Raw genomic sequence first — 27,476 nt, 5'->3', positions numbered from 1 at the left:
TGCACAACACAATTCATGTGTCATATTCAGACTAGGCCTTAAATAATGGCTATTTCTACCATTACTAGCTACTAACAGTTAAAGCAATCCGTGAAAAGGTCAAACAAAAAAGGATAATAACATGATAGGTAGAATAAGGTTTTTACATTTTTTTCTGTTGACTTCAAAGCGCTGCTGTAAAACGAAGTCTGTGCATGAACTCAAAGCCCCACACCGCGCCGCGCTCGCGTACGCGCAGACCGCACAGTGTCCGTCTCTGCTCCATGCCTCTGAAGACGCTAGAAAGTGGGCGGAGCGAAAAGTGTCAGCCCAATCCGGGCTGCCTTCAGCCTGCTGTGCGCTCTCCCCTGCGCTCACGGAGGCAGTGAAAACCTCCGTTGGGTATATGCGCTCGCAGATGTCATGTGAAAACCCGCATGCTGGCCTTACCGCACAACTGAAGAGTTCGAGCTCCGCTTCACTCACTTCTGGAATGGTTTTGCACAGTAGTCTCCTACTTTGACGAGACCAAACTTCACCACCGAGGATTTTGTTTTTTTACTCTGGTTTATGTTTGTTTCTTCATGACTGAAACGTTCGGGATCGAGTCGCCACCACTATGCGAGGTAGGAATACAACTGTTTGTGACAGCTCATTTGAATAATAAAGTATAAGGGTGTCTTTTTAGTCTCAGAGACCATAGTCCATCCGGTTCTGTCTGTTTCTTAAAGTCATACTGAAGTGATGCATATGCGATAGGCCTATATGATAGCCTACAGAACTCTGAAAGATTAATGTGCACATCATGAATAAAAACAACAACAACAACGTGTTTTTGGTCAGCTGTATTTTATACTCATGCGCTTGTAAGACATCCGAAGAGAAAGGAAACGCACATCACTCCCAATCTCGTGTTTATGGAGTGCACGCGACTTTCTCAGACAGTTCATCTGAGACAACTTTACTCCAACTTTTCTAAAGAGTGGGAATTTATTTATGAGCCTATAAATAGGCTACATCCCACTGAAAATGTACAATTATGTATCTTAATCTGAGCATTGGGCTTTGTGTTTAATTTATATGCATGTGAGAAATTGCTGCTTTTTTAGACTGTTGCAGGATATCACATTTGGGAAATAGTTGTATCGAAACTTATTCAAGGTATTTTTGTAAGTGTTAAGGCAGACGGTCAGACCATCACTGTGTGGGTAAAGTGGAGTTAGTGTCGTGCGATCTACTGACCCATTTCCGTCAGTCAGGCGCCGCTGCGCGCTGAAAGCGTCGAAGTGCAGTAGCAATGTCCGCGCGAGTAGAGTTCACACACGCGTGGAGCAGCGCGCGCTTTGCCCATCCCACGCGCTCTTTTCGGACTTATTGCAGTTAGCCTACACCTGAATGGATGAACGCAAAAGTGTTTATTGACCTTTTGTAAAGAAAACCGGCAGATATGCTTCAATAATAAAGTACAAGAAGAACAGAAGAATGTGTCTTGTAAATTTAATTTCAAAGTCAGAACACTTCCATTAGCCTATTTGTCGTAGGCTATTTTATGCGTTTAAGTGTTACGCTCTGCCATTGGCGTTTAAATTCCTATTTTAGATTATGAATGATATTTTGAAATAGATATAAACCTTTTCTAAATATTTAGATCTAGGCAATAGAATAGCCCATTTACAGTTCGTAGCCATGCAGGTCGTTATCATTGAACTGATAAATACAGGCATATTATTACAAAAAGAAATGCAGATGTTTAACTAGAAACCAAATTAAAATACAGATGAAAAGATTTTGCTCAAAGTCAACTGATTGATTCAAATAGCTTCTTCTGCTGTTATTTAGTTATTCGATGTTAGTTTCATGGTAAAATATAAAAATTAATACAGCACACAACGCACGCGCATCACATTAGCATACATGAATCAACATATCCTGGATTCTTTCCAAAAGGCCATAAATAGCTAAAATCTGTAAGTTTATGCAGCTTTTTTTTTTCGTCGCTTATTCGTTGCAAGGAGGAAAAAAGTTGAGTGCGCGTGCCCTGGGAAACACCAAAAACTCATATTTTTCCCCCATCTCTGTGTCACAAGTTCACAACCTATACACGCCCCCAGAGCACCTCTCTGCTTCTCTCTTTCTGAGCCCCAGAGGACCGTGTCAGAAAGAATCACATCAGTATCTGGGGCCTCTCACGGAGCCCGACTCTCCGACATTGACATCAGTCATTGCGCGGGCTTCACGATTTTAAAATAATAATTAAACTACTTCGCTGTGTGAGGTAATCTTATTACAAACTTATAAAATATCCAATTATTATTTTGTTCCTTGCATGGGCATTGTGTTCAGAAATACGAACCAGATAGCATATATGTTTTAGACTAGATTAGCCTGCGTTTTACTTGTCTTTTAAATTTCAGTGTCAGGACGAAATTGCTATTTGTTTTAATTAGTGATGGGATTAATAAATGTTTAACTTTTTTTAAATTACCGTTTATTCTTCTGCCTTACATTTTGCGTGCCTCAATCAATCGACAGAGAAACATTTTAGTCGATATAATTAGAAAAATAAACCTGCGTAAAATCTGTCACTGTGATTGTTGATATATAGGTAGTAAAAGTGACACATAGTTATTAATTATTTCTAGTTAATGGTGGGTGTTGATTACCACACACTGAATCCGTATGTTTGTTTATAATTAATGTATCTGTCTGTTGATGCACCTTATGAGCTGATTATGGACGTGCACTACTGTTAGGCAGCAAGCTTTTTCTTAAAGGGCCAGTCCGTCAAAAAAAAAAAAAAAAAGTAAATAAATAATAAAACAAATCATAATTTACTCACCCTCGTGGTGTTCCAAACCTAAAAAACTTTTTTTGGTGCTACACAAAATATATTATGAAAGTCTTGGTCACCATTATTTTCTCTTTTTTGTGCTTAATTTCTCCATACAATTGAAGTACTGGGGACTGAGACCTTTTTTTTTTTTTTTACCCAACTTCTCTTTTCATTGAATAAATAAAGTCATATATGGTATATGCTATGATGGAATTTTTCTTTTTGGGTTAAAAGTTTTAGGTGTTTGGGAACAGCTATGATTTTATTTATATTAAATGAATATTAAAACATCTATTTTGTATCATATAGATTGTTGTCAATATTAAATATTAATTGTACAAAAATAGTTTTTATAAGAGGTAGAAAATGATTAAGTACTAAAACTGTCTTTATGGTAGTAACACATCATTAGTGCACTTGTTTGTTGTTTTTGTGTTTGAGGGTGTCACTTGTGTACACTGAGATGTGCCCTATTGGTAAAAACATTTATCAGTTTCCTTCATTGATCAGAGATAAACTTGCAGTGTCTTCCAATGCAAATATCTGATGGACTGTGGTACCCAATCTAGTAACTCTAGCTCTACATCCGCTCCAAACCTTGTCTTCTCCATTACAGTGTGCAGAGCTGCTTCAGGGCTGGTGTTAGTTTTCCCACAACTCTGTCGCACGCAGATCACATTAAAACTGCGTTTGCACACACACACACACACACACACACACACACACACACACACACACACACACACACACACACACACACACACACACACACACACACACACACACACACACACACACACAGCACAAGAAGTTAAACAAATTTGACCCGCGTTTTGGTCGGTTGTCTTTAAAGCACAGAAACATATCTGGCCTCTGTTTACTTCATATCTGACCATGATTTTCAAAAATGCCTCTGAGCTGCGTTGCCTTGTTGCATTGTCCATGCTCATTTCAGTGCTTGCTGCACGCCTGAAACTCTGAGCCACAGACACAAAGAGAGACAGTTACGCATGAACTGCTAATGCCAATAGCTTTTAGCATCACATTGGCTTCCAGAGTGAGGCCATCTCTCCATCGACCTGCTTGACGTTGCGTGGCTCAGCTTGCGAAAGAGTAGGATCAATATGCATGGCCCACTCAACCATAAGCTTTATTCCTACTGTAAACTAACATAAATCGTGTGTATAGATATTATAGCTGTGTGAAGTGTAGGATCCAGTCGACAGATCTTTTGTCCCATGAACATACTGGGTATATATATATATATATATATATAGCTTACCAACGTGTTTTTTTTTTCCTTTTAAATGTGTTTTTCATATTGCAGTTTGGAGGCAGATCAATAAGCACAGCATTGTTTGTTTGACTGACACCATACACATGACAACATCACAGACATGGATTACGCATTGCAAACCGTTCCAAATCTCTAACCAGGCAGTAGGCCAACATTAACTAAGTAAAACTATCAATAACCAGCTGTTACCGCCACATCCAATGTGAAATGTAAAAATCTTAAAATATATCAGACTGTGAAACTGCAAGAGAGGGTCTGTCTGATCTTTCAGTTTAAAGCCCAGGTTTATATAGGTACTAATATGATCTGGTCAATTGTTTATAGTAGCCGCTAGTCTTTGCTTGGTTGACTAATGGCTTGCTCTTACGTAACCTGAGAAAGATTACACAAAGAAAACCAAGATATGTAATCCCCAAAAGTGAGGCAGAAACAGAGTTGCACAGCCAGCACAAAACTAATCAATTCGGTATGTGTTATTTTTCCGATCTATTTTACTCTCATTTTTATCTGCATTTACACTTTAAATAAAAAAATTCTGAATGCAACGTAATTGTATTACTAATAATCGTAACTGCATACTGAGATCAGAGGTGAACTTTACTTTCTAGGTGACTACATAACACAAACCAGATAGTGTCTTGACATCTATTTCCGAGTGTGACCAAGTCGGCTTTTGTCCCCTGTAGTGTTTTTGTGAACACATCTTGGTATCGTCTAGAGTGTGTCATATGTTGGCAGAGCCCTTGTTTGAGATTGTTGAGTTTGCATGAGAGAGAAGCTCTGAGAGAGACTGGATTGTAAGGCTAAACATGTCCCTTTAATGTTTTCGTTTTGCCCTCCCTGCTGTACTTCTGCATGTTTTCTCTGCTTTGCTGCGTTTCGGTTTTATTAGTTCTCTTCGACTGGTCTCGCCCTTCACTAGGTGTTCATTCATTCAGTAATGTGTGCTTTGGATAGTGACACCTGGGGCTTTTGATATGGTGCAGAAGGGGACCTGACACCACTGGGACCGTTCCTCTACATAACAGTGATGTTGCATTCTGAGCTTACGATATTGGGGGGGGGGGGGGTTCTGTAAGGTTTTTAAAATGGAGCTGGTTTTATCCCAAAGTCAGTTCAGCATGATATATATTGTCCAGAAAGCAACTTTCTGCTGTAAGGCTTACTTTTCTACCTCTGGCACGGAGGAAGGAGAAAATTTGTCTTTCGCTTTAGAAAGAATTAAAACACATATATGTAACACAGAAATCGGATCTAGATTGAAGCTCTCTCTCTCCTAAAGTGTATAGGTTTGTGTGCCCAATGCTCACAGTTAGTTTTCACTTCTTTCACTTTCAGTTGCATCAGAAAATTAGTTTGCAAAGACTTGTTTGGTCATAGACAGACATGTCCATGGAGAGGTCTATAGAAAAGAGACCACTGCAAATGCTTATATCACTATATATTATTTTATCAGCATAATCTGTGTGGCAATTTGAATTTCTAAGTATGTTTAACACTTGCTGCAGCACTCAATGGCAAAAATGTGCTTTTTTAATTAACAACCTGTTAATGCAGAATCTTACATATTTCCTGCTCATGTAAAAAAAAAAAAAAAAAAAAAAAAGTATTTCCATTTTTTTATTTTCAGTGGGGTTTCTTTTAAACATTCAAACCTCCCTGTATATACATAGAAATCTCATTAGCTTAGATCCATTGCACCTTCAGTCCTCCTGTGTGCTTAAAGACTCCTGACTGCATGCACACGCTTACACAGTGAACTGTTTGAACCAGATTTTTAAAGCATGCTAATGTGATTATATCTGTTTTAAGAAGCCTGTAGGAAAATTACATTAGGAACGGCATTGAGTGTAAAGAGGAAATGTCGAACAAAAGGTGTGTAACAGAAGAACTGTTTGTGCGAGCTTTTGAAACAGAGGCCCTTAAAGAGATTTGGATGAAGAGCAAAAGTGATCTTAGAGAAAGCTTAAGACAGATAAGGATACTGAGATAGAGTGTTCAAGGGAGATGAACGAGGCCGAGAGAAAGAGAGAGACTGCGCTCTCAGGTGAAGAGAGGCCCTTAGATTGTGATCAATTTGCTTCTTACAGAGAGGGGCTCCTGGGGCCACTTTGGGGAAGGACCTTGTTACATGGAATTAAATTGTGGCCTAAGGCAAGCTATTACCATCCCGTCCTGAGAGGGAAGCCGTAAAGAGGCATGCAGAACACACGCACCACACACACACACTACGAGATACCAACATTTAGAGAACAGGCATTTTGAACGATTATCAGGGACATTTATAACTATAAATCTATATTTAGCTGCTGACAGCATCCTTTTCCATTGCATGTAATGTGTTACAAAAATGCCATAAACCAATAAATATATATGTACAGATATTTTAAAAAGGCAATAATCAGAGGCATGTCAGCTACGGGGGGCACTCAAGAAATTACCATGAGTTTTATCAAACATTAATAATCTAATTTGAGAGAGAATATTACTTTTTCTATTTTCAACACTGATCATATTAAAACATTTTTGGAATATAACACCTGTTACTTTAAAGAGTTCCACATTAAGCATTTTTTTAAGTTATCCAACAAAACATTTTTCACTGTGTATTGTTTCTGATTCATTCAATTAAATAGCTCCTTATCTAAAGTCATCTTTTCTGCATTACACTGCATCCATATACCGGTACTTCCTTTTACCAATCATGTAGGATTATGTAATTCTGAAGAGTGAGAGAGGACACTGTCCTAACACCCAGATATGACACGGCTATGCTACCCTTAGGCTGAGTGACTTACTAACCCACTTTAACAGTTTACACACACAAACACACACACAACCCATTGGGCCACAGTGACATATCTCACTCTATGAAGCTTCTGCATATACTTAGCTTTCAACAAGAAACAACCTATAAATGGTTATCAAAAACACGTAATAAGATAAGCTCACTATGCCTACCTATTCGGGTTATTATAGTTAATTAAAACTGAAACTAAAATCATAAAAACATCTCCATAAATGAAAATAAAATAAACGTTAACTGAAACAAAGTAAAATGTTTAAAAAAAACTTAAACTTGAAAACACTTCATTCCAGCTTTGCACATGCAGACAGACCCACACACACGCACGCACACACACACACCACACACATGTCTAAAAGGAAAGTTCAAAGGTTGATGAGGTCAATAAGTTTGTGTTGGTGGAGGCCGGGCAGGTCATAAAGGTCAGACTTATGAAGCACCAGTCCTTTTGTGGCTAGTAAACGGTTACACTCACATGATCAGAACTGACTTCCATGCAGTTTCTTAATTCGGTTTCTTTTTTCTGACTTCCAGTAATTCAGTTTTGTCAAATTTTCTGAGATAAAAGATGCAGCTTTTCACACAGACAGCGATAAAATCACGGGTGGTCACAGAGTCTCTGTGCTGTTTGCTAGTACTGTGTTCCTTCTTGACTGCTGTATCTCACTAGGAGACACAACAGGTGAATAGGGTAACAACTAAATAATATTGAAATATGAGATATTGTTATGAAACTTTGCCAAGTTATTGCATCGCTATCATTGTTTGATTACAAATTGCCCTAAAACATGTTAATACAAAATATTAGACAAAGTATTTAAAAAAAACTGGGAATTTCGCAATACTAATACGTTGCAAAATACACACAATGTGTAAGAAAGAGAGAATTAAATAAGAAATTAAATTTTCATTTACAATTTAAATATATATATAATGTTGGAGAACCTCTGTAAAGTTGTTTAGTGGAAGCTGAGATGTCAAAATGCTAAAAACACTAATTTTGGTTAAATGCTTTTTATGTAGTAGCATTACTAATTCATACATACACAGATGTGTATGTATGTACACATAAATTCACTTCAACTTTTCCAGCATTTTATTTCACAAATGTTAGAGTGAAAAAAAGTATTGCTGTTGTCACACAAATATTAAGCAGAACAACTCTTTTTAACATTGATAAGAAGTCAGCCAAATCAGCATATTAGGACCATATGTGATGCTGAATTTTATAACTGTAATTGTATTTCACAGTTGTTTTACTGTATTATTAATCAAATACATGCAGCCCCAGTGAGCATAAGAGACTTCTTTCAGTAGAGTAGTTTTACTGGTATCTTAATACTTTCTGTAACTAACTGCAATGATGAAATTCAGTATTGTAGCATACATTGACTGGTTAAACACGCAGAGTATGTAGTATAGAGTTCTGTAGGTTCAGATATATGTTGTTTTATATGGTTGAAATGTTGGATGCATGCCAGCGTGTCCCCTTCTGTAGCCTCATTGAGGCGGCCAATCACATCTCAGATTAAAGATGCCTGAGTCTGGCACAGCTGATGACAAGCCAATGGGGAAATGCCTGCAGCCTCATCAACAAATACTTATCAGAGAAATAATCCCAGCAAACTCTGTCACACACTGTGGCGGAGCAAGATGATTTGGGAATGTTGCACATACAGTAGAGAGCACTTTCTTAACGTCTTACTCTTTCATTCACACGTGTATGAAGATGCAAAGACAGCCAATGCAGTGGGGTCACTGTAATTTTAGTATAAATGAGATACTATTATAGGGTTTATTAATATTTTGAATTTGTTTTTAATTTTAATATTAAAGTTTTTGTTATTTTGTCGTTTTTTGTCATTTTTAATTATGTTTAAATATGTCAATAAAGTTTTTATACATTTTTATTTCAGGTTAAGTTATTTTAGTATATCAAGTTAAATGAAATGAGAAATGTTGCCTTGGCACATGGGCGTAGTTTGCAGGGGGGGTGAGGTGTACCAATATATACCACAATTAATGGAAACAGAATTATTAATCATATATATACATTGCCCATTCAGAGCTTTTATAAGAGTTAAGTTCCCGTCTGAGCTGAACGGACCAAGCACAATATGACTGAAGCCCAGTTTATTTACAGGAGTGGTGCGTGAATCACTGCATCATGTGCGTACGTTCAACAGCGCGCTCCAAAAGTGTGAGAAGATTTGTGCGAGCTTCTCCTATCGCGACCCATTTGGACTCTATTGAGAATGTACAACTTTAAAACGCTATGGAGAAAGTCAAACGTAATCTGAAACAGCTACATAAACTAAAAAAAATTATGAAAAGAGGAGAAAACATCACATAAACAATTTCAATATAAGAAAAAGTTAGTTTGACTTCCCATGGCACTTTGAGGTAGAAATTTAAGTCAAACTGATACTGTTCCAGGTGCTTAAATAATATAAAATACATTATATATCCTATGTAAACAAGTGTTCTAATTGTTTACCAGGCTATTACGTTTTTGAAGTTATGTTATCAACCAACTTTGCATGTGTGGATGGTACCACAAAAGACCATTTTGCAAAAATAAATAAACAAACAAACAAATAAATATTATGAGAGAGCATGCCCTGGGATCCTGCTAACACGGGTCACTTCTACTTTTTCATGGTTTTAGTTTCGGTTAACTATAATAATGAATGGGGATACGGGTATTATTATGCATAATGAGACCGTCTTTATTTGACATCACAAAAATCAGAGTGTCAGAGGGCCATCTGAAGCTGAGAGGTCAGTGATAAAGTTAGCCTGTACTATCATACAAAGATTTAAAGATCTACAGTGCAAGCAGGTGACACTGATGGCTTTACCAAAATGGCCTGAAATGTAACGCAAAATTGAACTTAATTAGTATGTTAGCATATAGCCATATACGTACATTCATTTGAATAAATGTCAACATGTTAAACAGATGTGCTGGGACTGAAAAAGTAGCAGAATAACGGCAGTTTTTTTTTTTTTTTTTTTTGCTAATCAAGGAGATGCAGAGCAATTGCATTCTAATGGATTAAACAATCCTGGGTTTCACAACAATATACGCTAATTATTAGCTCATTTACATGATTTACAAGAACCCAAATGCTAAGGATTTCATGTCAAGGATTATATCAATGAGCCACGAGACTGCCCGGAAGATTAGTTATGCTGTAGGGGTTTCATACGGATGTATTGGGAAGTTTGGCTTGTTAGGCTGCATGTACAGAAGCTGATCTCTTGCAAACTTGAAGACTTTATAAGTGATATTTAAGTAATGATATTGCAGGAGGTCAGATACATATATCTGAATATGTTAAAGCACTGGGTGGAATATCTCTTCTATTTCCCTGTGGAATTGTCCTAATTATTTTCTTAGCAATACACAGTGGGATCAATGTTAGAATCAGAATGCTAATGTTGCTGACAGTGAAAGCTGTTTAGTATCTAAGTGCCCAGGGCCTTCATCTCAGAGTCCTTCCCTGAAGGAAATGATGTAAAACATGGATGAACACCACATGCTGTCGCAGGCTGCCCCTCTCCAACCACTTCCCCCTAGGCCTCTGTCAATCTGGACAATGTGCCACCTAATGGTGACAAGCTGCCGTTACAGCTACCCTCTCACCCCAGCTCACCCTTCAAAAATACATGCACATTTGTCTGCGTTGGACAATCTCAGGCATTCTGAGTATGATTGCGTCCTCTAATATTTGTCTGTATTAAAGAGACGTGGATTGTTGACATGCTCACAAGTGTGAGAGCTGAAGATAATCTCCCACCTACACGATGTATTAGTATCACTGTTTAGCATATCCCAAAAAGGCTTTGGAATATCATTGGGCCAGATGCCAAATGACAAAACAACATCTTATCATATGCATACAGGCAAGAATTACAACAAAGACTTCAAATGGCCTTCCATCTGCAGGCTAAAATTAAAAGACGGTAACATTATCAGCACCTGAAGGAATGCTGCAAACAAAGTTTGGGGATATCATTTGAGGCAACTGATAAATAAGATCATCATCTCATAAAACTAATACACAAGAATAGTATAACACGCACAGGCAGAAATCAGAAGGAAGCTGTTGGTACAATACTGTTAAGTTACATCACTTTATCATTTTCAAGACACCGCACAAGTGATGGTATTATTTAAGTTATGAATTACAAAATGATTGCATGGTTGGCTGTCTTGCTACACATCTGTCACCCAGACAGCTGGTATCGACAGCAAATATTTATCAGTGTTCTCCAGCGTGTACGGGTGTGTGTGCGTGATGATAAATTGAGTTGCAGGGGTACTCATATCCACTTTAATGAAGCTAATTAAAGAACTATTTAGAGAGAGAGGGAACTACTCCTGGGACAGAAAAGAGCTTCATATCATTAGGAATCAATTATACAATCCACGTGTGTGTGTGTGTGTGTGTGTGTGTGTGTGTGTGTGTGTGTGTGTGTGTGTGTGTGTGTGTGTGTGTGTGTGTGTGTGTGTGTGTGTTAAAGTAATAGTTCGCTTAAAATTATGAAAATTGTTACAAACCTATATGACTTACTTGCTTCTGTTAAACATATACAGTAAAAAAAGTAAATATTAAAGAATCTCGTTTCCATAAACCCGTTTCCATATACACTCTTAAAAATAAACGTTCCAAAAGATTTTTTTATTTTGCAGTGATGCCATTAGAAGAACCATTTTTGGTTGCGAAAAGAACCTTTCCGTTCTTATTGTGAAGAACATTTTATTTACAGTTTAACTGAATGGAAATTTTCCATATTAAAGGTTCTGTAACACTTCAGTTTAAGTGTTCTCCCTATTAACTATAGTTTCTTATTAGCATGCATATTACTAGGATATTGCCTGTTTATTAGTACTTATTAAGCACATCTTCATGCTTTATTCTGCATGACCATATCCTACATCCCTTTATCCTACCCAATACCATATACCTAAACTTAACAACTACCTTACTAACTATTAATAAGCAGTAATTAGGGGGTTATTGAGGCAAAAGTCATAGTTAATAGTTAGTTAACAGTGAGAATTTAATTATAATCTAAAGTGTAAACAAAGGTTATTTATGGAACCATCAATGCCAATAAAGAACCTTTTTTAAGAGTGTAATGAGTGAATACGGCTGCGAAACAGTGAATAATGTTGTTAAGCTCCACATTGGAAAAAAAACACACCAACGTATCATAAAAGTTCTTTAAATTATTTATATATTATATTTCAAGCCATTCCAAGCCATACAATGGATTATATGAACAGGAGATTGAATAAAGACTAATTTCGCTTAAACTTTTTAATCACACAATCGTTATTGGATGGCTTTAAAAGATTATATATATATATATATGTGGGTGAGTAAACAATGACAGAACATTAATTTTTCAGATGTACAGTAAATAGCAACGTTATTGATGCAATATACACACAAAACATTTTCTCCTTATGAATCTTTTAGTTCCCACTCAGTAACTTGAGTGTGCTAAGCTGCTGTCGCTGACTGTGAGACTAGCATGTGTGCGGTATTCGGCAGCTCCTGTCTGTCCTCGGCTAAGCCTGCAGGGCTGAGCTCCTCTTAACCATGGAATCGCCAGCGCTGCACTCCCTCTCTTACGTAACCCTCTGATAGGCCTAACCCTTATGCGTAACCGCGGACAGGTGCAAGGAGCCTAGCAGCCTACAAGAACAACCACACACTTAGTTTTGCTTTTTCTTTACATAATTGCGTCGTTTATGAATATATAACGTGTGCACACTAATTCTGATTCCTTGGTTCAGCACTGATGCATTTTGACAGATGCAAAATGCACGTATCTTGGTGTAGTTAAATAGAAAACTAATTTGCAAATCTGTAATGGTTTTAGCAACACTAAGATGTTAACATTTAAAGAGGTAGTTAAACCCGGCGCTACATCCCTCTAGGTTTTTCTATTTACATATTTCATCTCGTCCTTTTAGGTTTTTAATCCTTTAAGGAAATAAAATCTGTATAGGTACCACAATGACAAATGTGCAGCATTGCTGTATTGGTAGGGATGGCGATGACATCATGTCCTGTTGGAATGTCATGGTGGTGTGGATGATTGCTCTGACAGGCAGACTATACAGGCCTCCTACCCATAAACCCAGGGAGGCTGTGGTCGTCCTGGCAACAGTGACACAGACACGGACGTCTCCTTATTTCATATGACAGGTCTACACACACAGGCCCTGTGGCCATTCTCACACAAACAGACTCATCCAATATATTCATTCAGACCAAATCACTGTCATATGTAACACACAAAACGTTTGAACACACATTAACTGAATATTTCTCCACTTTCATCTGTAAATCATTCGTTTAGCTAGCATGTAGATCCAAATTTTGACTTGAAAATAGCAACTAAACTTACACAACATCAACACACGTAGCATGGCATATTTTATCGGTGGTCAATATTGCCATGGCCTAGCGATCCAGCGCACTGCTTTTAACAGGCTATAAATAACTTGATGTCTGTCGTGTGCAGTTTAAAGTTAAACGAGTATTTTATAACACCGTTTTGTGTCTGATTGCGTTCACAACAGGTTCAAGTCTCTGTGTTTGTTTGACCCAGTTTGGCTCTGGCACTGGTCAAAGTGGGTCATGAGAGGAACCGGTCCAGTGTTCTGAGTCTGGGGCCAATCACACAAAACTCACAGTCCTCGTTACCACACACAAAGCCTGAAGATTTAAGTACCAGGGCATAAAACATCATGCTGTAATGCAATGACCTTAAAAGCAAGGACAGGGTGTGCTACTTTTTCTTTTTGAAAAACTATTTTCACATGTTTTAATGTGAACCACAGTCCCTGCAGATGATAGTATTAGCGCCTCAAGATGAAATGCCGTGATAACAGAGTAACTGACCTATCTGAAGAGCCCTTAAAGTGTACATAACTCATTCTGTAATGGAGTCAAATTAAAACACTCAGGAGCATTCATAAGTTTCTATTAGGCAAAATTGTTTCAGTTTTGATGCAAAGCAGGTAGAGGACGTCTATGTGAAATTGGAACAGGAAGGAATATTTCTTTAATTTGTGACCCTGGATCACAAAAGCAGTCGCAAGTCGCACGGTATATTTGTGGCAATAGCCTATCTATCTATCTATCTATCTATCTATCTATCTATCTATCTATCTATCTATCTATCTATCTATCTATCTATCTATCTATCTATCTATATATCTATATATCTATCTAACTATCTGTGAGTAAAAATAGTAAAAGGTACAAAGCAATTTGCAAAAAAAAAAAGGCATTTACATTACACATTTTTTTATAATGGCTGCATAATAATTCAAAATGAAATGTTATATAAAAATAATATAGCTTACTTTCATATTATTACTATTGTACTGTAAAATAAAAAGAATTAGATATAAATATATATCTAGCAAAGATTAGATGTTTAATATAAATAAAGGACATAAATCAATTTGCCAAAAAAAATTACATAAAAAATTTCAATCATGTTTACTGAGTTTTTAACATTTGTTTTAGTGTTTTGCATCCATCAGCATTAACCTATCCCAGTGGAACACTAAAATGTTCCTCCTAGTATTTTTTTTTACTTACAGTCAATTCTGCTTAAATTTTCATACAGAGGGGTAAACTCAAGGTGACATTGCCATGGAAATGACCTTGCGTGTGCTTCCTGTAGCTGAGGGTCATTGGGGGCAAACACCCACCCCCATATCCACCAAACCCACAGACACATGGCTTAAAACTAGTGGGCTTGACTGAGACAGGAAGAGCTACCGTACTACAGCCCAGACTAGTTAACGAGTATGTGTGTGTTAATCCCATTACATTGCTCACAGTGAGTATTTACTTTTACAACAAACATAACATTTCATATGTGAAATAAATTTTGCACAAAAGTACACATTCAGTCATGAAATGTGTATATTATTCACTGTATGAATATAAGATACAAACTGGCCAACATGTAATACATAGAGTAGTCAGTCTCCCTTGAGTTATATTCTCACAGTCAGATTAGCAGCGCACACACATACACACACACACACACACATAACTAGATATGCACTCACACTTCCAAACCTCTGAGCTTCATACTGCGGTCTCAAGTCAGGTGTGTGTTTGCGTCAACAGTGCTTCTGTCTAAAAATGAAGACAGATGTTGTAGGTAAGACAACATTTCAGGTTTAAAAAGGTCTTAGTTTGTTTTGCAGTTTAATATGTTCACGTCACGTTTAAGCAAGTACAGTAACATTTAATTTAGCACTTCTATAAAGCAACTTGCTACTCTTAATAATGATTATGGCAGGTAACAAAAATAGCCTTTTTTGTGTGTATTTAGTAACTTTTTGATTTCCAAAAAGGAAGAAATGTTATAATTTTGATCTAGAATCATAGCTCAGATGCATCTTTTCAATGCTGAACTAATTTAATCTAAAGCAAAAATGTGTGTAAGCTAATACTGCAGTTAAATCTCAGCTCAAACTACTTATGATTGACAATTATTAATATTGTGATCATTTTTGGAGAGTTATATTAATGCATGCAGTGATGGATCTGGCATGGAACTCGCATTGTAGTGGTCTCTACTTCTAAACTATATCAGAATTGCATCTGAGACTGCTGTTGCAATGTATTTGTTTCATTGTTTCAGGTGCTTATACTAATTGTGAGTTCATAAAGGGGGGACATATATATAGATATGTGTATATAAATGCAAATGTACAAGAATAAAGTGACCTATAAGAGTGGAAGAGAAATATAACATTTGTTCTTTTTTGTACATTTTTATGTCATTATAGGCAGATGTGAATTTGCTTTTGAGTGCAAGAAAGATTAATTGAGAATTGCTGCATCAGATAAGCCAGTTGAGAGCAGGGGAACAAGCATGTGTAGAAATAATTTAGGATTAGATTGGGTGGCTAATCTCTTTATTGTGAGTGTGCCGTCTCAGCAGGGAGATGGGTTTCTCTCTCTGTGTTCCTCTCCTTTGCTCTTTCTGTCTCTTAAAGGTTTTCTGTCTCCTTTTATCTTTTTTTTTAACAAATCTTAGTCACACGTGCAAGCGATGGAAAGGTTGGAGCTGAGCCTCACGGCCATGTATTTGTATTTGGTTCCTCATTAAACAACTAGCCATGTTCTGATTACGTAATTCAGTGTGTACTGTAGCTTGCTCCAGCCTTTTCCTTGTACATGTGCAAGGTTTTTCATAAAGGCAATCTCTCAAACACTGTGCTTAAAATGGATAATAGAAGAAGAGGTGACAAAAGCACAACTGAGAATCCATTCTGGTTTACTGAGAGAACCTGAGAGAATACTAGACTTTGAATGGCCTCTCATGTTTTTCTTTCTGTCTTCCAAGAACCACAGATTACAAAATGTCAAAGTGTCTTGACAAAAATGTAAAAGGCACATCCCTGTCCACTTTAAAAGTGATCACTGTTAGAATGATGGTGGTCAAAAGAGGAACAAAGGTATATAGTTATGTAACCTTATTTTTTTGTTCATTTTTGTCTGTTTTTTAGCCCAAATTGAAGTCATACCATGCAAAATCTGTGGAGACAAGTCATCAGGCATCCACTATGGAGTCATCACATGTGAAGGCTGTAAGGTCAGTGAAAGATATGCCTTTTCTTCTGTACATTTGTTAGTCATCCATGTGATTCAGCCATCCATGGACTTTTCCAAATGGTCCTACACTGCAAACATTAATCAGTCAATAAGTCAGTTCAGTGTTGAATTGATTCAATTCAGTTCAGTAAGTGTCGATGTTGCAGTAGCAAATCATCATAAATAAATAAAATATACATTTGCAGTGTAATCATTTCTGCCACTCTTTTTGTTTTAGACAGTGTATATGTGATTTTTCTGCATGTAACGCATCTAAATCTTCTGTTGTTGTTGTTGTGCCCTCTGTAGGGTTTCTTTAGGCGCAGTCAACAGAACAACGCCTCCTACTCCTGTCCCCGTCAGCGCAACTGCCTAATTGACCGAACAAACCGCAACCGCTGCCAGCACTGTCGGCTCCAAAAGTGCCTGGCTTTAGGCATGTCCCGGGATGGTGAGAGATTTTAGGGTTCCTACACATTTTCTATTTCAAAATTCCATACTTTTCCAGACTAAAATTTTTCAAACCTCTTTTAAATGAATTTTCCAAACCTCCTTTCAGGCCATATTTAACATAAATCGTTCGTACAGCATAATTTTCTGCATAGTGGGATAGTACAGTTATCTGGTTTTTTTTTTTTCCCATTTGTTTTCTCAAAGGGATAACATGCACTTGATAACTCCGATAACATCAGAATAAAACTGCATATATTCACCTCTGACACATTGGTTTGATACTATTAACGTGGTTTGATGTCGCACGATCACCAAAAAACAAAGTACAGTCTGAATTAAATTAGTTTGCTCCTTTATCTGTTGCAATTGAGCAACGTTCAAAAGAGACTTGCTTATGGTAAAGAAAACAGCTTTGCATAATTCTTAGTTTTGCATGATCTCTAAACTTTTACATGAAAACACTTATTTTTATAGAAATTCTTTATTTTAGAAAACTGAATAGGGGCAATAGTCTGGAAACACAATTTTCCATACTCTGCTTTTCCATACTTCTCCATCCTGGAAATTCCATACTTTTCCGAACTACATAGGAACCTTGTAACATTCTAAAAAAGAAAACCATACTAATAATCTGCTTGTCGACAAGCTGGATTGATCTTATTGATAGCTTTAAAACCTGCACTAATCTCATTTGTTTTCTTTCGCCTTCCCCCATCAGCTGTTAAGTTTGGCCGCATGTCCAAGAAACAGAGAGACTCCTTGTATGCAGAGGTTCAAAAACACCAACAGAGGCTGCAGGAGCAGCGACAGCAACAGACGGGCGAAGCGGAGGCCCTCGCTCGTGTTTACTCCTCCAGTCTCACCAACGGCCTCAGCACCCTCAACCATGAAATTGGAGGGACATACGCCAATGGTCACATTATAGACATGCCCAAGGGTCAGACGAACGGCGCTCCTGGAGGTTACTATGGCATGGACTCCACACAGGCCAGCCCGGATCAGTCTGGACTGGACATGACTGGAATGAAGCAGATCAAGCAGGAACCCATATATGATCTCACCCCTGTTCCCAACCTTTTCACCTACGGCTCCTATCAAGATAGCCAGCTAGCACCTGGAGTGTCTATGGGGGAATTAGGTAGGACTAATAGTAAAGCCAGTTGGAAATGTGGCCCTCGAGTTGCATGGTTCATGGATGTATGACAATTTCTAGCAAACGCATTTACCTTGGTTGCATGAAATCGTGATCTAATATTTGATTTTCCTTACATTGCACTGAATTTAAAACTCAACTGCAGTCATTCCCATCTGCTTTTCTTTTTACCAGACCGAATTGCACAGAACATCATAAAGTCCCACCTGGAGACGTGTCAGTACACAGCGGAAGAGCTTCAGCAGCTAGCCTGGCAGACGCACTCCTATGAAGAGGTCAAGATGTACCAAAGCAAGGTGCGAGGTCACTCTCTCAATGAGCAAATACCTCAGTTTACATGCTAAACACTTCCGCTGTCCCCACATCCCCCTCACGACACCTAGTTCTCAGTCGTACATTCATTTACATGCTTTTACACCTGGTGCTGACTCTCTCACCCTTTCAGTCCGCTTTGCTCGCACTTCGTTCCCTCTTCATAGTCAGATTGCACGCTTGAGATCAGAGTTCATTAGAGTATCTCAGCCCCCTGGAGCTGATCCTATCCAGCTTTCGCACTGATATGGAGAAAAAGAGAAAGCAAGAGAGCTAACGGATTTAGCTAACGAACACTCAAAGCACAATAGGGGAGGGTGCCAGACGCACTACAAGCCCTCTTCATTTCCCTGTGTCAAATGGATTATGGGTAATTACCGAGAAGCCCTTTGAAATAGTGCCTATGAAGATTTGCTATACAGGGAGAGAATTGCAGAGCTCACAAAAGCAATTTGCTGATATCACATTTTCAGAATTCTGTGTGCTCTGTAAGGATGTTTCATAAATGGGAAACTACAGATTCTGCCTTTTTTGTTGTGATTTTTCATGATGAGCACTCAAAATTTCAATCATTACTTTTTAAAACTAAATTAAAGAGTAAAAGTGTACTCTACTTGTTTAATTTAGCTTTTATACAGAAGAGTGCAGAAAATTCTATATAAATTTTTTGTTCACCTCACCAATCGGAAGAGTGGAGAAATGACTGCAGAAAAATCTGCTTTGGTCTGATTGGAAGAGATTTTGAAGGGGAACGGGAGAGCTTCACTCCGACGAGGCGAGTGAAGATTATCTATACTACGGAGAGTATAGAGGTTCGCTGTTTGTTTAAAACAGCTAAAGTGAAACGTGCTCTGTGGGGGCCCATTGGGCAATACTGGTGTAAGACACCACCCCAGCAGAGGACGTCCCTGGATTGTAGGTCCAGTGGCACCGCAAACCTGCTCAATCACTTCCATCTCAGACACGGTTTTAATTATTCTTATTTCTTTTGATTATTTTAATTTCTTCTATGTAAAGCACTTTGAATTACCACTGTTTAGCTTTGCATTTACTGAATGAGCACTGTGCCACTGTTCGTCCGACTGTTTGCACTGTATTTTATTTTCTAAACTGTTTTAATTATTCTTATTTCTTTTATTATCTATGTAATTATTTTAATTTCTTCTATGTAAAGCACTTTGAATTACCACTGTTTAGCTTTGCATTTACTGAATGAGCACTGTGCCACTGTTCGTCCGACTGTTTGCACTGTATTTTATTTTCTAAACTGTTTTAATTATTCTTATTTCTTTTATTATCTATGTAATTATTTTAATTTCTTCTATGTAAAGCACTTTGAATTACCACTGTGTATGAAATGTGCTATATAAATAAACTTGCCTTGCCTTGCCTTGCCTTTGCCATCACAGGAATAAATTACATTTAAAGTATATTAAAATAAAAAAGAGATGTTTGAAATTGCAATAATATTTCAAATACTGTTTTCACTGTATTTTTGATCAAATAAATGCAGCCTTGGTGAGCATAAGAGTCTACTTTAAAATTAGAAATTACTGCAATTATAAACAGAGAAAAAAAGTTTCCCAGAAGCATGTAATAATTTCTCCTGAACAAAACAGATGACAAGCTTACCTATGAGGCCTGTGTGTGTGTTTCAGACACGGGACGTGTTGTGGCAGCAGTGTGCTATGCAGATAACTCATGCCATTCAGTACGTGGTCGAGTTTGCTAAGCGCATCACTGGCTTCATGGAGCTTTGCCAGAACGACCAGATATTACTGCTGAAATCAGGTAAAGAACAGACCATGGTATATTACACACTGATTAAGACTGTAGTACTGTAAATACAAATTTTGTGATTCAAACTGACCTGCTTAACACTTTTCTCTCAAACTCAGGTTGTCTGGAGGTAGTGCTGGTCAGAATGTGCCGGGCATTCAACCCTCTCAACAACATGGTTCTGTTTGAGGGGAAATATGGAGGCATGCAGATATTTAAAGCTCTAGGTACAACTATTTCCCATGCTCAATCATTTACGACATTACAAAAATGTAAACGCTATAAATATAGTTTAACATCATGTGAATCAAAACAACTGCATTAATTGTAAATTATTAGTGATAATTTAAGCATGGATTCTAACACACTTACCTCCTGCAGGTTGTGACGACCTGGTCAGTGCGGTGTTTGACTTTGCCAAGAGTTTGTGTTCACTGCAGTTAACGGAAGAGGAGATCGCCCTTTTTTCTGCTGCGGTGCTCATTTCTACAGGTCAGACATGATTACAAAACTGACAAGTATCTTAGTTGGAACATAAAGATGTGTTCATGAAGTATCAATGTGGTCAAATCAACATTTAGTACTTACCCTGACCTACATATCATAGCACACACACACACCAGCAGATATTTATATATAATTATCTTGCGTTTCTAGACCGGCCTTGGTTAATGGAGCCCAGGAAAGTGCAGAAGCTACAAGAGAAAATCTACTTTGCCCTGCAGCACATCATGCAAAAGAACCATCTGGACGAGGACGCCCTGGCCAAGGTAGGACGTCTCAAGTGACCATGACACAGTTCAGACAGGAATTGATCACGACTTAAATAGATGCAGTTTCATCATGTTTAGGCATCTGACCCTTATTCCACTGTACCCGTCTTTGTTTTCGCAGCTGATAAGCCGGATCCCTACGCTGTCGGCTCTGTGCACTCTCCACACGGAGGAGCTTCAGGCCTTCCAGCAGCTCCACCCAGAGACCGTTAACATGCTCTTTCCTCCTCTCTATAAGGAGCTCTTCAATCCTGACGCCGCTGGCGTCATGCCCAAATGACCGGACACGTTTACCCACACACTTCTACGTCTTTCATTTAACAATCGACAGGCTGTCCCTGGAAGGTGTTGCAGAAGATGAACACCGTGTCGCAGCATCCGCAGATTTTGGAGCCACAACAACAACAACAACAAACTCTAGGAATGTTCTGCACTCAATTTCACCGGTACAGTCATAAGAATGTATATATGCGGCAGCAGCAAAAGGCGCCTTCAGTTTGACAAGAAATGTACAGACTTTAGGACAATTTAAGCTGTCTTTAAATTGGTAAGTTAATTTGTTTAATTTGATTTCTCTCTTTTTTATATAAAATATTGTTATATTGAAATGAGAAGGTGGGGAGTGCATTCAAAAATGATAATGTAGTCATTTCTTTAGTACAAAGCGGTATTCCAGTATTAAATTTTGTTCTGTTAATATTTTAGTCATAATTTAAAAACAACGGTGGCCTGAAAGGCCCGTACCTTGTCAATGTAATTTTTCGTATTTGTTTTGTAGTTTTACCTGTACATAATATGTGAAATTGAAACTGGTATAAGGTTAACGGGGGACTAACTTTGTTTGGTCACGTTTAAAAGCCTTGTCTGGGCTATGTAGATATGTATAAACAGCACCACATTAATCCTACCACTAAGGACTTTTGAAGTGGAAAAATAATTGATAATGATTATTTTCCATACGAAAATATAGAGATATATATTTTACAAAAATTGTATGGCCGATTACCATCTTGTCAGTCATAGCTGCAATATCAGTTTCTGTAACTGCTGAAAAACAATCCTGTCAAATGTGACATTATGGGAAGCCCTCAGAACTACTACGAATCTATAATCCCGTTTGCTCTTAATGCCTCAAAATGCTGTTCTTACTGCCAAAAATAAAACAGCACTAGTGTATGTGAAGCTGCAGCCCTCTGTCTGTGAAGGCATAAATAGCTACAGTAGAACAAAATAAGCTCTATCATTTACTGCCACTGATATGAAGTGTACTGAACTTTTTTTTCTGCTGCCTTTATAGTAGATTCTCTGATTTGAGCAATAATTTCTAATCTGTCATTAAGTGCCCAGGTCAGACCGGGTCTGTGGTATTCTTAACCATATGCTAATTGTAAAGTACTCATCCTTATTTTGAACATCAATTTATTTACATATTCATTAGATAAAATATGTACTGTGTTTGGCAATACTTAATTTAAGGTGGATATCTGAAGACATCTAAAACATTTTTTTTTTAATTCAACGATAACAATCATGGGATTTAAGCAATCATTTGGAGCATTGTCCAATTTAAAGACATTCTTTCAGGAATTCCATTGGAATTTTTAATCATAATTTGAAACTAATCCTATTTTATCACAATCAAATAGAATTTCTACACACACAAAAGATCCTACCGGATAAATGGAAAAAAAAAATCATGTTTTTAATTATTTATGTATTTATTTTATTTATTTTGGGGGGAGAACATTGCTTAATTGTGAGTAAAAAAGGAATATAATTCGGATTAGGTGATTGTCTTGGAATTTAACGGGTTAAGAATCCATTTTAGGAAAGCAGATTTAAATATGACAGCATTAACAGTCATTCTTAAGCACAGAGATGTTTCAATACACTGAGCATCCTTAAACTGCTGTAATCCACTGTTAAAAGACTTTGTAAAAGCTTAATGCAAGTGGTAATAATGACAATCATCTTTGAGTACTCACATTGTAGTATAGAACCACGAATGCAGCTACTGTAGGAAGATTGGTAGTTCAATTGGAGGAATTCAGACAGGGCAATTTGGGTTTGGACCCTTTTGGTCCAAACATAAATCTCATAAAGTACCATCTCTTACCACCAGGTGGAGATACTAAGAGCGCTTTTCCCCTTCTCTTGGCATGTACAGGATGTAAAGCCATATGTCTGCTCCTAAAGGATAAATACACAAGCTAGGACATTCGGTTACACCGATCAGTGAATTTTTTGTACATCTTGATGCATTTATATTGTGAAATGCACTTGAAAGCACTTAACTACTGTATGAAGGATTAATAACTACAGATACATGGTATTAAATACATGCACAAATGTTGTCTGCTGAGAAGCAATCATACTACCTGTTCAAGTCCTACTGAACCAAACGCTCTCAGCCCAACTTCAAGGGAATGTTTCAAATTCCTTCAATGTTAGTGTCCTGTTCAAGACAATCATTTCTGGGTGCATTTTTTCTTGGCACTCATCTCAGGGACTTCTCTTTTAATGTTTTCAATAGAAAGAGAGTACTATTTTAAAAGAAATATGGACATTTTTAGGGAATTAAATACAATCACAGCGGTTTCTTCACATACAAAACCTACCCAGACAAGGCTTTGGTGTGTGTGTGTGTATGTGTAAAGCGTGTACCCATCGGTGAGGGGTGAAACAGGCTCGATTGCCACACTGCATCTCTTATTGCACACCCCAGCAAACAGCTCTCTCTCTGTAAATATCAATGTGCAGCAGTGTACCAGCAATGGTGCCAGTCCTGAGCTCCAAATTAAAATGTAATGTAATTATTAAGCATCTCCTGAAATTAAATGGATTTTATGTAAGTTAGATTATTTATACAGAGCATGAATAAGCTGCTCTCTATCTATTTCTATGCTCATTACAGAAAATTGATTCAGTCAGAAATCATTTCAAACATATGATGAAGGCTTTTTGTATTAGACTGTGAAATGAGGGCGAGATGAATTTGTATCTATATGAGGTTCGACACTGTTAGGTACTGTAGCAATAACTGGAAGCATTTACTACAGTCATCTTTGCATTCTAAGATTATTTTTATTTTATTATAATTATATTATTAGCCTATTGTTGTTCAGTTATTCTTGCATGCTGGTTCATAATAATGAAACCTTTGGGCTTTTGTGTTTTCTTATGTGTTGCTGAAAGGGGGTGGGCAACGACTCGAGGGTCGGGGTGGGGGCGTTGGTTTCGGGCTCGTTTTTATTCTGAATGTTTCTGGGTTGATGTTGACTGAAAACACCACACCCTCTTAAATTCTGTTCGCATACACACTGACATAAGCACAAAGTATTTCTTATTGTGTAGGAGTAAAATAATACAAAGGCACTAAAGTTCAAAACATACACTACGCAAGTATGTGAACGCAGACGCAAGCTCTACTTGACCGCATGGGGCGTTATGGCGCGAATTAGCGAAAATATATTCTATTGCGGTCTGTTCTCTCTTTTAGGTCAATTACTGTCGTGGCTGAGCTACAGTTAGTATAATTATGTTTGTTTGTGGCAACTGAACTTACCTGAATGTAACTCTATCTCCCCCTTGAGACTTGTTACAGCCGCCAGACCAACGTAAAAGCTGTCAGTGCGTTGACCAAGCACACACAGCACTCGCGTCTGCGCATGCGTACATTAAATGTGTTGGTCCTTGCAAGTTTGCTGAAGACTAGTTCCGTATGAATATATCAGCTAGGCATAAAACTAGTCCTACACTTAACATGAAGGAAATAACAGATGTCTGTGTGTTTTTGAGTCAAAAACTGCGTGCGGCCACAGATGGCTACAGTACACGTTCTACTGAGGTTCTGATACTACACATTTCTATTTTGTTTTATTTTTTATTTTATTTCATTCTTTTTTTAATTATTTTTCTTTTTTCGTTAATTCATGAATCAGAATGTCTCCCTGGATGAAAACAAAACTAAACAAACACACAAAGGTAGCATATGTTACCAAAACCCTTAAGACTGTACAATAGTGTGCAAAATCTTTTTATGTACTAAATATGTAAACGAAACATTTTTGTTTTCAAGTGCCATAGCTAGTGTGAAGTGAAGCTGAATGGCAAACGGGGTAGATGCTTTACTGTACAAGTTGTTTACTTGAGAAGCAATCAAAAAGTGGAATTCAGATGCAAGTGTGAATATTCAGACAACCAACTGTTTGTTGTTCATGGAGAACAGGCTCTGATTGACAGAACTTTAGCACAATGTCCACAATAGCAAAGCACATGTAGCATGGGAGGGTGGGGGGTTCTGTTAACTTGCCAACGGTGTGAGTGTGTGCATATGTGTGTATGTATAAATGTAAGTTGGATTGTATAACATTATATAAGTTAAGGGTGAATAGCACTGAGTGAATGAATATGTCTAAATGAATATGAATTGCGGGGTGGGGGTGAGCTTGAGGTGCAAACATTGTGGAATGGACATGCAAAAGTACTGATTAATCAAGACCTTAAAGTGTCTCCTCCATGTTGTATATACTAAGCGAAGGACTTAAGTGATTTTTGTTAAATTCTATATTTTATGGCTTTTGTAGACATTTCTTTGTGGGATAAAAAAAATAAAGAACATTTTATGGATGCAATCTTGTCTTCGTTTCTTGTGTCCCAGTAAAATTATCGAAACACCCTTAGAACAATATACATTTATTTTAGAAACAAAAGTGTGTAAGATAAAAAATAAACTTTGAATAAATAAATATATATTTTCAGAGAACAAGTCTTGTTACCTTTAGTTAACGTATGGAATAAATTGACAATTACTTTTGCTAGTGGGCTAAGAAAAATAAACTTTGATACATAAACTTATTATCTTGCAATAAATAAATAAATATATCTTGTTTTAAGGATGTTTAGAATATTATTATTATTTGTAACACTAATTATAAATACTGAATTATATTTTGCACTCATAGACAGGCCTAGTTCTAGGACTGCATGGTTGGTTAGACTTGATTCATAGGTTTTTGATTGAATTCACAAGCAATCAAATTCTTCAAATCGTAATAAAATTGTATAAGATTTGAATAAAATGCATTCAAAATATTTGTATTACAAGAAAAATAAACTACATCACTGCCAGTGCCAGTCAGTGGTAACATTAAATATATGTACTGTTGAGGTCACAAGTTTACCCATGCATAATCTACATTAAAAGAGGGATCATAAAAATGGCATTTTGTTTTTATTTAGTACAGCTGTTTTAAATCATGTTATTTCACATAACAGATGTTTAAATAGATAACAAGACCAAATGAATAACCGAATTTACACAAAAGGATGATTCCGGGTAAGTTCAACCTTGGGTCCTTTGAAGCATGACCTCAAGCCAAACACCTCCCCAGATGCTTTTTTTCCCTTGGTCGAACATTATTAAAGGGGTGATATAATGCCCTTATCACAAGATGTAAAATAAATCTCTGATGTCCCCAGAGTGTGTATAAGAAGTTTTAGCTCAAAAAATACACCACAGATATTTTTATATAGCATGTTCAAATTGTCACTTTTTGAGGGTGAGTAAAAACACACCGTTTTTGTGTCTGTCCCTTTAAATGCAAATGAGCTGCTGCTCTAGGCACAGAGGACAGCTTGTGTCCTTTTACCATGCACTGAAAATTTCAAAAACTTTTAGCCTTTTATGTTCAAACCGCAGTCAGACAATGATGGAGAGACTCAAGAAGAAGTGACAACATGTAGAATGCAACCAGACATTTCAGAATGTTTAGTTGATGAATTTATGTAGTTGATGTGGAGTAACTATCTTCTAGTCATTGATTAGCATATTCTGTCATGACAATTTATAAATCGTGTTCTGGGGTTGGGGTTTATGTAAATTCTAGGGTTGGTGGTGTCACTAACCCGGGAGGAATGTTGTGTAGTCCCTACCAGCCGTTTGTTGTAGTCCTTAAAAGACTATTCCTTTAAAAGCAAATATCTTCCTTTCCTTTGAACTTTGAGCGTTGTAACTTTGCAGATGTTGTTTATGCTCAAGCAGCAATAATACACACTAACTAAAGTAAAAAAAAAGTTAAATCATAATCAACCACCCCTTTAAAGTTACGGGCTTTTCCCAAATCACAGAAGTGACCTCGACGTCCGGGTTAGCGGTAGCATAAGCCATCAGGCAAGTGTTACTTAAATAAACTCCTGATGTACTTACAAACTTTCCAATGCCTCGTTTTATGAGTACATAACCTATTTGTACTACTGTAGAAGTTTGGTACCATTCCGGGCATTATTAGTGTGGTAAGTTACAAGGTACAACCTTGGATCCATTAGCGCCTGCACTAAGCCATTCGGCTGATATCTCTAAATAAACTCTAACTTTAACAATGTCATGGTGCAAAGGACCCTAGGTTGAAATTACTCCGAACTATGCTTTTAATACTGTGT

The 27,476-nt window shown here is 37.3% G+C and overlaps 1 protein-coding gene and 1 long non-coding RNA gene across 9 annotated transcripts in view; one reads left to right on the top strand and one right to left on the bottom strand.

Annotated features, from left to right (window-relative positions):
- The window catches only part of LOC306995506, a 45,732-nt gene extending 21,032 nt beyond the window's left edge, over positions 1 to 24,700 (bottom strand). For 2 of the 7 annotated variants that reach the window (XR_013796876.1, XR_013796878.1), the window contains exons 1-7: positions 23,152 to 23,234; positions 23,021 to 23,049; positions 20,635 to 20,748; positions 20,354 to 20,443; positions 20,116 to 20,264; positions 18,609 to 18,725; positions 16,499 to 16,654 (exon numbers count right to left, since the gene is read on the bottom strand). This is a non-coding gene — a long non-coding RNA (uncharacterized lncRNA). Of the gene's footprint in view, positions 1 to 15,028; positions 15,099 to 16,498; positions 16,655 to 18,608; positions 18,726 to 20,115; positions 20,265 to 20,353; positions 20,444 to 20,634; positions 20,749 to 23,020; positions 23,050 to 23,151; positions 23,235 to 24,600 lie in introns of those variants that run through there. The other 5 variants (XR_013796877.1, XR_013796875.1, XR_013796880.1 and 2 more) reach the window with 5 other exon arrangements.
- rorb (RAR-related orphan receptor B) lies at positions 352 to 23,158 on the top strand. 2 transcript variants are annotated; one of them, XM_079607169.1, is made up of 10 exons: positions 352 to 605; positions 16,481 to 16,566; positions 16,875 to 17,016; positions 17,737 to 18,156; positions 18,346 to 18,467; positions 20,142 to 20,274; positions 20,382 to 20,489; positions 20,644 to 20,754; positions 20,920 to 21,032; positions 21,157 to 23,158. In XM_079607169.1, exons 1-10 carry the CDS (start codon positions 599 to 601, stop codon positions 21,313 to 21,315), a joined length of 1,401 nt encoding a protein of 466 aa, XP_079463295.1. In that variant the 5' UTR covers positions 352 to 598; the 3' UTR covers positions 21,316 to 23,158. The 2 variants fall into 2 exon arrangements, with proteins under 2 accessions (XP_079463295.1, XP_079463294.1); XM_079607168.1 differs by lacking the exon at positions 352 to 605 and adding an exon at positions 14,490 to 15,123.
- Positions 24,701 to 27,476: the final 2,776 nt, after the last annotated feature.

Source organism: Phoxinus phoxinus (assembly GCF_949152265.1).
Source record: "Phoxinus phoxinus genome assembly, chromosome: 3".
NCBI classification, from domain to species: domain Eukaryota; kingdom Metazoa; phylum Chordata; class Actinopteri; order Cypriniformes; family Leuciscidae; genus Phoxinus; species Phoxinus phoxinus.
This window is presented reverse-complemented; position numbering and strand designations above follow the sequence as displayed.

Excerpts from the sequence above, each read along its gene's own strand:
- rorb (XM_079607168.1), top strand. Across the intron at positions 17,017-17,736 it reads TTTAGGCATGTCCCGGGATG|CTGTTAAGTTTGGCCGCATG; the intron begins GTGAGAGATTTT and ends TTCCCCCATCAG. Across the intron at positions 20,490-20,643 it reads GCAGATATTTAAAGCTCTAG|GTTGTGACGACCTGGTCAGT; the intron begins GTACAACTATTT and ends TACCTCCTGCAG.